At 44.0% G+C, this 12,943-nt stretch overlaps 1 protein-coding gene across 1 annotated transcript in view; it reads left to right on the top strand.

Annotated features, from left to right (window-relative positions):
* Positions 1–12,943, top strand: part of plekhg7 (pleckstrin homology domain containing, family G (with RhoGef domain) member 7) — an 81,857-nt gene that overhangs the window by 41,541 nt on the left and 27,373 nt on the right. The window contains exon 4 of the mRNA XM_034176792.1: positions 8,006–8,124. Coding sequence (XP_034032683.1) covers positions 8,006–8,124 — 119 coding nt within the window. The remainder of the gene's footprint in view (positions 1–8,005; positions 8,125–12,943) is intronic.

Below are 12,943 nucleotides of genomic sequence, written 5' to 3'. Positions count from 1 at the left end.
TGCGTGATTCTAGAATATCAAGAGCCTCTTGGTCCTGTTGGGAGTGTACTGCCAGTTTCTCACTCTGGTATGGCAGGACGTCGACCTGCCACAGGCGTTCTACCTGCGATACAGATCATCAGGCATTGGCTGGACAGTAGTGAAGTAAATGGCCTGAGTCTGGACCCTGTGTGGTGTGAGACCATCTGGACCTTGCAGAGCCCAACCGAGCTCTGTATGGATTGCAGCAGGGCCACCGCTGGGCCCGAGACAGACAGGCTCCTTAGCTGTGATAAGGCACGTGTTATCCGCACCGATAAGGATTAGTGGATGTACCTATCGAAAGGCTGAATCCCTCTTAGATGCTGGTAATGCTTCTGTAAGGCTGCCATTGGATATGATTGGTCAGTTAGAGCTAGACGATTAGCTGTAAAGGTTCCCTGAACAGGATGTCTCTGATCAGGCTGTGCAGCAGGTGACACATGGAAATTCACAGTGGAAACAATGAGGTGTGCGACATCATTGCGCACAGTTCTCAAAGCCATATGCTCTGCTTCACCTGTGAGACCGAGGTAATGGACTGCTGTTGGTAGGATGATTGTGCGTTCTGCTCCATCATCTAGGATGGCATGGGTGTGCAGGGATTTATCTCGGTGACTCACAATAACTGGCACAACCTTTAAATAGACCTTTCCATCCTGCTTGGTGGGTGTAAGTGCAGCCTCAGTGGGAGTGGTCAGGTAAACACCTGAGCTTGGCGTAGCGATGCCATGCAGGACCCTGAGGTGTATTGCCTGACACTTGCTGCAGGCCTTCTTCGGGGTGCATGCCTCTGGCCCATGACTGGTGCGACCACAACGCCGACAACGTTTACCATCAGTGATCCATTTCTCCACTTGTTCAGCTGTGCAGATGGTGATTTTAGGGCATTGTGACAGGTAGTGTTCCACACTCTTGCAGAAGAGGCAGATACGTTTGGCTTTTGCTGGCTTTGTATCTGGCTGAGCTGCTTCTCGGAGAACAATGTTTGGCTTTGGTTTGTCTGAGCCATGATAGATAGCTACAGGCTTATCCCTCTGTCTCACAGGCAAGAGTTTATCTTTCTTTGGGCCTTCTGTCTTTCCTGACTGGTGGCGTTGTACCATCTTGGCTGACAGTCGTTGGGCTTCTGCCTTGCTCTTGAGCCAGTCTGCCAAATCTCGTAGATTATAGGGATTCAAACTGTTGGTGTTAAGTTTACCCCTAGCCTGTAAGTGCTCCACAAAGGAGTCTCTTGAGTACTTGGGAAGTTTACTCAATAGACGATGGACATGACCCATGGACATCAGCTCTATCCCGTTAGGGCCTTCAAGAGAGGTCAACATTCCAACTTATAAATCAACATGAAGAGCGAAACTTTGGAATGCCTTGATATCACCTGCCTTCACATCTGGAGCATTCAGGATGGTTGCGATCTCACTCTGGGCTAGTTGATAGGGTTGCCCATAATGTTGCTGCAATGTTTGCATTGCTGCTGTGTAAGGTTGAGGGTAATGTCGGCATGACTGTGCGATCAGGCGTGCATCCTCCAGGATGAGTTGCTCCATAAGTACTCTATATTTATAGTGCTCTGAGAGCCCAGGATGGGGACCCAGGAGATGATCCAAAGCCATTTTTAGATCTGTGAACTCCCTCTCACTGTCATGTTCCAATTTGGGAAGTTTCAGTAGAGGCACTGGTTGAATCGGAGACTGGGTCGGTAGGAATGTCGGGGGCTGGACTGGAGGAGCTGATTGATATGCTGGCAGATTTGTTGGCAATGGTTGGTATGAGTACTGCATGGACAATGGGACAGATGGAGGCTGATAACTCAGTGGGACTTGTGCACTAGAATGGTAGGGAGCTGACTGAGCAGCCGCATCAGTTGGCAGCTGATACTGCGATGGTAAACCAGGAAGGGAGGTCTGATGAATTGATGGCACTGGCATGCCACTGGGAGGTAGGTATGCTGGATATGGAGTAACTGATGGAGGCCAATAGCTCAAGTGTGTAGGTGCCACTGAAGCATATTGATAGGCTGATGGAGGGGGAGTGACTCCTACGGGTGCCTGGTATATGGGTGCTAAAGTGGCTGTAGTTGCAGGCTGACCAACTAAGGTAGATAAGTATGGCACTTGAGCACTGGGTATGATTGGCTGGTAGGCGGAAGGGCCCTGAAGACATGGGTGCGCAGGCTGGGGCATCAGTTGGGATTGTGTTGTTCCCGGATGAACAGCAGGTCCAGCCAATGTCGTCACCAAAGGTACGGATGCTGGAGTCTGCTGGATGCTTTGTGGGAGCTCATGGTAACTAGCCAGGTGGAATGAAGCATTACTACTCTCCTCGTTGGATTCCACCACACTGCTGCGCTGGCTTCCCTCAGATAAAGAAGCAGGAGAACCATGGAAGCTAAGGCTCTCAATCATCTGACCAGAGAGAACAGACATACCGTGCACCAGTCCCTGTGAAGCTCGTCCGACTTGATGCCTGAGCATTGCCCTCGGCTGGTCATCACTTGCAACGGAATTGTCCCCTCTACTTGGTAACTGCAGCTCTGGAGTGCTGGCACTGAAGATTTGGGTGCCCAACAAGGATTGAGGAAGGCTCACTTCATAGTCTTGGAGAGGCGCCGGGGCATGTCTTCTCCTTATTGGTCTTGACGTGGTGCCTGAGGCTACTGTTGCTCCCTGCTCGGCCATTTGGCCACCGTAGGTATAGGATATCCGGCTCAAAGGACCAATATTAGCAATTGACGCATTCAACTGGAGCTGGCCCCTTTATCTACTGTGGACTCCGGTTAGAGAGTGACATGGAAGCAGGGTTTCAGATGTCTCCTGGTCTTTAATATTGCCTGGCACAGGAAAGCACTACTGCAGCCAGTATGTGGTTATTCTTTAGCCACTATGGTCTCTGAAATAATAATAACATAACAACCATATCACATGATATGTACTCCACTGCGAACACTGCCTGTATCAGTTACAGATATACAAACATATTAATTGTCCAATGAAAGCATAATTACAAACATTGCAAAGATAGAGCACTGCCATGGGTTAGCATCTTAGCATAACATCATTCACATCATTAACACATGTACAGCTAGCAAGCTCAGACCACTAACATTGCAACATGTAGCAAATGTGATAACATAATACGAGGTCTGTTAGAAAAGTATCGGTCCTTTTTATTTTTTTCAAAAACCATATGGATTTGAATCACGTGTGATTGCATCAGCCAAGCTTGAACCTTTGTGCGCATGCCCGAGTTTTTTCACGCCTGTCGGTTGCGTCATTCGCCTGTGAGCAGGCTTTGAGTGAGCACTGGTCCACCCCTCTCGTCGTTAAGGAAATGGCGGAATGATTTGGAGCTTTGCTGCATCAATTTTTTCTTGAAACTGTGAGAGACCTCCAGGTGGACACCATTCGGAAAATTAATATAGCTTTCAGGGACGATTTTATGGGGATTACACAGACTAAGGAGTGCTCCAGCCGGTTTAAAGACCGCCCACAGCGTCTGAGAGCGCGGCGCGCTCCGAGCGCCGATTGACAGGCTCAAACCCTGCTGAAACAACCAGATCATTTCCAACGTGAAGGCTTTGTTGATCCGGGACGTCGTCTGACTTTCACAAAAAGGCAGGTGTGGACATCAGCACTTTTTCGGCACATTCCACTGTTACAGGAGTTTTTTCATGGAAAAAGAAGCGGATGAATGCGCCACCGTGCCGCTCATGGCGCGGGACAAAACCACCTCCGTGTTGGTCTTTCAGGTGGCTTCCGGTGGCTTTTCATTCGTGTGAATATCCGAGAAATTGAGCATGAACTGGACATGCCCCAACATGTCCTGTGAGGCTTCATCACGGCGTTGCTTTGCGCCGTGCGGCCCCGCTGCGACGCGTGGAATTCCGCCGCACGTCTGTCTCAATGTGTCGAAAAAGTGCTGATGTCCACCTCTTCCGCAATTCCTGTGCTAGTCAGACGACATACCGGATCAAGACAGCGTCCAGTTTAGAAATGAATGGCACATTCCACTGTTACAGGAGTTTTTGTCATGGAAAGAGGAGCGGAGGAATTCCGCGCGTCGGGACAGAGCCGCATGGCGCAAAGCAACGCCGTGATGAAGCCTCACAGGACATGTTGGGGCATGTCCAGCTCATGCTCAATTTCTCGGATATTCACACGACTGAAAAGCAACCGGAAGCCGTCTGAAAGCCACCTGAAAGCCGTCCTGAGAGACCAACACGGAGGTGGTTTTGTCCCGTGCCATGAGCGGCACGGTGGCGCATTCATCCGCTTCTTTTTCCATGAAAAAAACTCCTGTAACAGTGGAATGTGCCGAAAAGTGCTGATGTCCACACCTTCTGCCTTTTTGTGAAAGTCAGACGACGTCCCGGATCAACAAAGCCTTCACGTTGGAAATGATCTGGTTGTTTCAGCGGGGTTTGAGCCTGTGGATCGGCGCTCGGAGCGCGCCGCACTCTCAGACGCTGTGGGCGGTCTTTAAACCGGCTGGAGCACTCCTTAATCTGTGTAATCCCCATAAAATCATCCCTGAAAGCCATATTAATTTTCCGAATGGTGTCCACCTGGAGGTCTCTCACAGTTCAGGAAAAAATTGATGCAGCAAAGCTCCAAATCATTCCGTCATTTCCTTAACGACGAGAGGGGCGGACCAGTGCTCACTCAAAGCCTGCTCACAGGCGAATGACGCAACCGACAGGCGTGAAAAAACTCACACATGCGCACGAAGGTTCAAGCTTGGCTGATGCAATCACACGTGATTCAAATCCGTATGGTTTTTGAAAAAAATAAAAAGGTCCAATACTTATCTCACAGACCTCGTACATTTGCTCATTTACTCATGTGGCCACTCTCTTCAACAGTCAGAAAAGAACAAAATCTAAAATGGCAGCAGAGTGCAAATAAAGACCTCAAAGGCACTTTTTGGGTGCCCAGAACAAAGCCTGACCAAAACATATCACAGAACAGTCCTGTCAGCTGGTAAATGGTTCCATCTGGTGGTGAAAGTGGGGAATTCTGAACAATATTGCACTAGACATTGGTCTTCATAATGGGTCTCAATTCAAAGAAAAATACTTTGATTTTTGTCTTAAGGTGACACACCTTAAGACACCTTGATTGTGACTGACCCGATATGGAAAAGGTTGGGCAGAATATATTGCATACTAGGATTTTTTGGTTGATAGGCAGGTAATATAAACTTTCTTGTTGGCAATGCTTATAATGCGAATCACCCTCAGTGCTTTTCTTTGTTTTAATTCTTGTCAGAAAGGAAAACATTCTGTTTGACTATGCCCTTCAAGTGGCGAGTAATTACTTTTTAGCACCAACCTCCATTGACTTATATTTGTTAGGGTGTTGGATTTTCATTTTCAACACATTCAACACATTGTGAAGTTCATTGTGCTCTCTGAGGTAATCCTGGGGGCACGGCACAAGAGGATAAGTAGAAACACTTGAGAACACTGGCTGTTTGAGTTTTGCCTGAGGCTAAAAGGCAGGCCTGTGTTTTTCCAGTCCAAACCATGCCTTGGTTATGAACTATGAAAAAGCAAAGAGGATTATAACTGGCGCAAAGTGACAGCTTACGGCCGTCAAGACAAATGGGATGATCTATAATTGGCAGCTATCTACACCTACATGTCCTTTTTGAATTTCTGCTACTCAAGATGATCACGAGTTGCTCAAACAAAAGGGATGGTATTTCAACCATGTCATTGACAAAAAGAATTCTATTTCCTGGCTAAGGCATTGTCTTTCAGTAAGTTTATCCTTTTTGTATTGCATGTACAATAGTTGAGCTTTGCAATTGTGTTGTGCCCGATGACGACGATGATGATAATGCATTTTATTTATAGGCGCATTTCTTGGCACTCAAGGACACTGCACAGAAATAAAAACAAATAAAACAACAATAAAAAAAAAAGCAAATAAAAAAATACATAAGAAGTAAAAACAGATTAAAATTAAGCAGTGTAATTGGTCAGGTAGAAAAAGCAGTCTTAAACAGATGGGTTAGTTGCAGAGCAGCTGAATGCCCTGCACGCCATAGTGGTGAGATGGGGGGGGGGTGCTAGTCAAGTGAATGGAAGAGGAAGGTCTGAGGGAGTGGCAACATGGAGGAGGTTAATCATGGTGGTCACTAATCATGGTGTCTAGCTTTCAACCACAGGCTGTAAATTAAACGTTAAAAGTTTATTGGAAGGCTGTAAATTAAACTTTAAATGTTTACTGGATAAAATATCAAGCTTTGTCTTTTCTTGCAATTTGTACATGTATTTCTAAACATTTGCACATTTTCTAAAAATAAAGGTGTAGAGTGTACATGATGTGTATCACTTGCCTAGAGTTGATCATAATGTATCAGGCAAATGCATGTTTTCTGTATCACAATGGCACTCTGCAGATCATTTGAAAAAGTTATGTAGTTCTAGCTGCTGATGGGGCAGCACCCTTTCAATCAGCCAGTAAGCGGGCATAGAGCCTGTGTTCTCCAATGGCGCGTTGTATATAGGCTGCTCATTATGATGTAAATATCATAAATTAAATTTTGTTATTTATCAACTCTTCACAACCTGCTGTCCTATTATAATAGTGCACTAGTTTTGGGGTTGATCTAATAGTTTTGGTATGTTGATGTTTCATGGCTCAAACTGTTTTTAGTGGTCAAACCTCTTTTTTTACAGTTGAAAAGATTGTTTGTTCTCTAAATATACCAATGAATGCATAACTTTAAGAAATATGCAAGGCAACATTTACACCATTTAAAGATGGAATGCCTCAAAGTGTGCAAAAAGAAACCACTACTTTTGCTGATAATGTGGCTGGCCTGAATATGCCAGAACCTGCGATCTTCCACAGTTAGTCAGATGCTCCAGAGTTGGTAACCCCAATTAGCTGTATATCCACTTTCCTGACAGAAGGACAAGGAACATTGTCTACCAAGAGGCTCTTCAGAACTATTGGTCAGTAAAAGCTACATTTAAATATATATTCAACATCTCAAATCCAAAATTAACATTTGCTTAAAAGCCATTTTATTTTTGTAGCATTCTTATAAACTAGATTTGCAATGTATCAACAATTATACGTTTATATTTTTGTTGAGTGTAGTAATCTAACTATTTCTCAGAGCTCTTTGAATCGAAAATCGATTCTGAATCGAATCGCCACCCCAAGAATCGGAATCGAATTGAATTGTGAGTTGTTGTATGATTCACATCCCTACTGGCGAGGATGACACTCGGACTAAGACCTGTGGGGAGGGGGAGACCTAGAATTTGTCAATGACTAAAGGAAAACTGTCTGTTTTTGATAGAGTTGATTTTGTTCCAGTGAGAAGAACCTCTGTTTTATGACTTCTGGTAGGCATAGTGTGGGAGAGTGGAAGTGGATTTGCTGTAGAGGTAGAGCTGAGTGTCACCAGCTCAGCAGTGTAAGTTGATGTTGTATTTGCAGAAAATACTCTCAAGGGGGAAGAGGTAAATGATGAAGAGGAGTGGCCCCAAGACAGACACCTGGGGCACACCTAAGGTGATTATGGAAGGCTGGGATGTGAAGGGTTTGAGCTGGATGAACTAAGTGCAGCTTGAAAGATAAGATTTGAACCAGTCTAATGAAGTGTGGGTAATGGCAATGGAGGATAATCTATTGAGGAGGGTGATGTGACAAATGGTGTTAAAAGTCGCACTCTGGTCAAAGGGGATGAGAATAGTGAGTAAACCAGAATCAGCTGCCATGAGGAGGTCATTTAGAATTTTTATAAGAACAGTTTCTGTGCTACGAAGGTGGCGTAAATCAGACTGGAATTGTTTGTACAAGTTGTTGTGAGATACGTAAATGGGAGTGAAGTTGGACAGCTACTGTTTTGATGATGTGTTCCCAATGTTAATGAGTGTAGCTTATAGAAAATTCAGCATGTCTCGCAGCCAGATAATGTTTTCAGAGATTATCTGAAGGTGTTAACTTGTCTGCTTCTTTACCTGCAGGTTTCAGGAAAGGAGGCGGAGCTCAGTGGTGGTCAGCCTGCCTGGTTTGGACATTTCACCAGGAGACTTGTTTGTGTCTAATGGAGTAGCTGACGTCCTAAACTGCTTCATCGTCTCTGGTAAAGGTGACTGTAGACTTTATACAGGACATTATTTGCAATTTTACAGTTATGCTGTAGCCACCGTGTCTTGGTCTTTTCCAGTCTGCCCATTTGTGTAACTCAGCCTTAAACTACAGTAAAAGGAAGCACAATGGCATTTGTTTATGTTGAGTTCATATTTCAAGTTATTTTTTTAAACCAGTCAAAATATTTGTCATGGTGCACACAAAGCTACATCATAAACTGAGCCAATTAGGTTGTTATATTAAATTTTGGAGTCAAATTATTCCCCAACATATAAAAATTTCTCTTATTACCATAAGCTGAAAAATAGTCAGCTGTGATTCTTTATATTCTAAGTTTCTCTCTCATGGAAAAAATTAATATACAGTATTTAATTGCTGACTTCTTATTGAAATGTGACAAGATGTTATTTCACCAGAGTTTAAGGTTAAAACAGGTTAAAAAATTTCTCTCTCTCTCTATCTATCTATCTGTCTATATATATATATATACGAGGGCTGTCAATAAAGTAACGGTCCTTTTTATTTTTTTCAAAAACTAAATGGATTTCATTCATATGTTTTTACGTCAGACATGCTTGAACCCTCGTGCGCATGCGTGAGTTTTTCCATGCCTGTCGGTGACGTCATTCGCCTGTGAGCATTCCTTGTGGGAGGAGTCATCCAGCCCCTCGTCGGAATTCCTTTGTCTGAGAAGTTGCTGAGAGACTGGCGCGTTGTTTGATCAAAATTTTTTCTAAACCTGTGAGACACATCGAAGTGGACACGGTTCGAAAAATTAAGCTGGTTTTCAGTGAAAATTTTAATGGCTGATGAGAGATTTTGAGGTGATTCTGTCGCTTTAAGGACTTTTCACGGTGCGAGACGTCGCGCAGCGCTCTCAGGCGGCGTCATCAGCCTGTTCAAGCTGAAAACCTCCACATTTCAGGCTCTATTGATCCAGGACGTCGTGAGAGAACAGAGAAGTTTCAGAAGAAGTCGGTTTCAGCATTTTATCCGGATATTCCACTGTTAAAGGAGATTTTTTTAATGAAAGACATGCGGACAGATCCGCGCGTCGGGACGCAGCCGACGCGGTGCGGCGGCACAGGAAAAACACCTCCGTGTTGATAACCATTTGTAAAATCCAGGCGGCTTTTGATGGCTTTCAGTGGAGTGAGTATATGAGAAATTGTTTAACAGCAGGACATGTTCCAACTTGTCCTTAAGGCTTTCAACAGAGGTGTTTTTCCTGTGGCGGAGCGTCGCGTCGACGCGCGGACCCGTCCGCACGTCTTTCATTAAAAAAAATCTCCTTTAACAGTGGAATATCCGGATAAAATGCTGAAACCGACTTCTTCTGAAACTTCTCTGTTCTCTCACGACGTCATGGATCAATAAAGCCTGAAATGTGGAGGTTTTCAGCTTGAACAGGCTGATGACGCTGCCTGAGAGCGCTGCACGACGTCTCACACCGTGAAAAGTCCTTAAAGCGACAGAATCACCTCAAAATCTCTCATCAGCCATTAAAATTTTCACTGAAAACCAGCTTAATTTTTCGAACCGTGTCCACTTCGATGTGTCTCACAGGTTTAGAAAAAATTTTGATCAAACAACGCGCCAGTCTCTCAGCAACTTCTCAGACAAAGGAATTCCGATGAGGGGCTGGACGACTCCTCCCACAAGGAGTGCTCACAGGCGAATGACGTCACCGACAGGCGTGGAAAAACTCACGCATGCGCACGAGGGTTCAAGCATGTCTGACATAAAAACATATGAATGAAATCCATATAGTTTTTGAAAAAAATAAAAAGGACCGTTACTTTATTGACAGCCCTCGTATATATATATATATATATATATATATATATATATATATATATATATATATAAAATTTGTGTGTATTTCTTTCTTTAAGGAAAGGTTGCTCAAACAAATGAAACATTCAGCATACATTACATGTATAACAATATTATGTATTATAAAATTTTCTCATCTGATTTTTGCAAAAAGTATTCAAGCGATTCCTTAAAAAAAAAAGACATCAAGACATGCCACTTGGAGCGGTGCAGTGCAGATTTTCCTTTTAATTTTTGCATTTTTTGACCTGAAAAGTTCAAGCTCTTTTCGAATTGGCCGTTCTCATGAAATGGTTACAGACGTGTCTATTTCAGGGCTGTGAAAACTCCACGGATCCACGGGATTCCACGGGTTTCATCATGGGGATGGGGGGGTGGGGTGTTAGTGATGTACTCTTTAATCGGGAACATCACTGAGTTTTTAAAATGCTTATCGCAAAGCTTTCTCTTTTTTATGACATTGTGTAAGTTTTATAAGTCCGCGGACACTGATCTGTGTGTTACAGATACAAATCACTTTCCTTGGAGCCGCGGAGTTTCGCGGAGGAAAAATGCCACTCAGAGCGTAGCTGTTACGACAGTTGTCGTAAAGCAGGATTGGTTGGTTGCTGCGGCGACGCTGTGTGGCTCCTGTGCGCGCTTAAACTAAACTTAGCATGTGGATATCCCAAACTTTTAGAGCTTTCAGGTTTTTAAAAGAAGATTTGTGCAGTATGTCTGTGTCACGGACTGACATCGCACAGAGAGAAGATGGCGAGAAAGACGGTTTGAAAAAGTCTGATAAGGACAAGAATCCGTGGAATTGTCGTTGGCTTCATCAACACACCTGAAAGATAAAAGAAATGGGAAAAGTGAACTGTGCCCTCTCAGGAAACATGGTAAGAATTTTTCTCTCCCTGGAAATTAAAACATTCTGCTGTTCAAACAGGATTTTAGACAAGATTATGTGACTTTTTCACTAATCTAGACTTTCTTTAATTGTAAAAAGGACGTGGCTTTGAATGGATTTAGGCTGAATGAATTTACACAAGAATATAAGTGACTTTTTACTATAAGGTATGTTATTGATATTTTACCCTGATTTTCCAAATATTCTACAAGCTTTAGCTGTGGTTTTTGAAATGCTGTAACAGTCTTTTCAGTCTTCATAAATTTCATGTAGTTTAATTGTTCTGAGTTAATGCATAATTGTGCTCTTGCTTGCCTCTACTGGTGGTTGGCTCTCACTGCGGTATTGTATCACTTCCTGTTCCGGAGCACAGCAGTGTCTTGCTGTATCTGTTAGCTGTTTAATCTGCGCAGTTAGATTCAGCTAGATAACTAGATAACGATTTGTTTCACAGTGTAATCTTCACATGCCTTAACTAAAGCACTCCCTCTGCTGAATCACCTCTAAATTATTTACACATTATTCACTTCGTGTGTTTTTAGGAATCCGCTAGCTTAGCGCAGCTACTAGCTCTTAGCCAGTTTAGCATGGAGGAGCAAATTCTCCTGTCTATTCTGCACTTTTCTGCTCTGGGTGTGAAATGTTTAGTTATTCCTCGGCCTCCTTTAGCAGTAATGGTACTTGTAATAAGTGTAGCTTATTCGTAGCTTTGGAGGCCAGGCTGGGCGAATTGGAGACTCGGCTCTGCACCTTGGAAAATCCTACAGCTAGCCAGGCCCCTGTAGTCGGTGCGGACCAAGGTAGCTTAGCCGCCGTTAGTTCCCCTCCGGCAGATCCCGAGCAGCCGGGAAAGCAGGCCGACTGGGTGACTGTGAGGAGGAAGCGTAGCTCTAAACAGAAGCCCCGTGTACACCACCAACCCGTTCACATTTCTAACCGTTTTTCCCCACTCGGCGACACACCCACCGAGGATCAAACTCTGGTTATTGGCGACTCTGTTTTGAGAAATGTGAAGTTAGCGACACCAGCAACCATAGTAAATTGTCTTCCGGGGGCCAGAGCAGGCGACATTGAAGGAAATTTGAAACTGCTGGCTAAGGCTAAGCGTAAATTTGGTAAGATTGTAAGTCACGTCGGCAGGAATGACACCCGGTTACGCCAATCGGAGGTCACTAAAATTAACATTGAATCGGTGTGTAACTTTGCAAAAACAATGTCGGACTCTGTAGTTTTCTCTGGGCCCCTCCCCAATCGGACCGGGAGTGACATGTTTAGCCGCATGTTCTCCCTGAATTGCTGGCTGTCTGAGTTTTGTCCAAAAAATGAGGTGGGCTTCATAGATAATTGGCAAAGCTTCTGGGGAAAACCTGGTCTTGTTAGGAGAGACAGCGTCCATCCCACTTTGGATGGAGCAGCTCTCATTTCTAGAAATCTGGCCAATTTTCTTAAACCCTCCAAACCGTGACTATCCAGGGTTGGGACCAGGAAGCAGAGTTGTAGTCTTACACACCTCTCTGCAGCTTCTCTCCCCCTGCCATCCCCTCATTACCCCATCCCTGTAGAGACGGTGCCTGCTCCCAGACCACCAATAACCAGTAAAAATCTATTTAAGCATAAAAATTCAAAAAGAAAAAATAATATAGCACCTTCAACTGCACCACAGACTAAAACAGTTAAATGTGGTCTATTAAACATTAGATCTCTCTCTTCTAAGTCCCTGTTAGTAAATGATATAATAATTGATCAACATATTGATTTATTCTGCCTTACAGAAACCTGGTTACAGCAGGATGAATATGTTAGCTTAAATGAGTCAACACCACCGAGTCACACTAACTGCCAGAACGCTCGTAGCACGGGCCGAGGCGGAGGATTAGCAGCAATCTTCCATTCCAGCTTATTAATTAATCAAAAACCCAGACAGAGCTTTAATTCATTTGAAAGCTTGACTCTTAGTCTTGTCCATCCAAATTGGAAGTCCCAAAAACCAGTTTTATTTGTTATTATCTGTCATCCACCTGGTCGTTACTGTGAGTTTCTCTGTGAATTTTCAGACCTTTTGTCTGACTTAGTGCTTAGCTCAGAT

This window comes from Thalassophryne amazonica, chromosome 8 (assembly GCF_902500255.1).
Source record: "Thalassophryne amazonica chromosome 8, fThaAma1.1, whole genome shotgun sequence".
Lineage (NCBI taxonomy): Eukaryota > Metazoa > Chordata > Actinopteri > Batrachoidiformes > Batrachoididae > Thalassophryne > Thalassophryne amazonica.
Note: the sequence above shows the minus strand (reverse complement) of the source record. Positions and strands in the feature narration are given on the sequence as shown.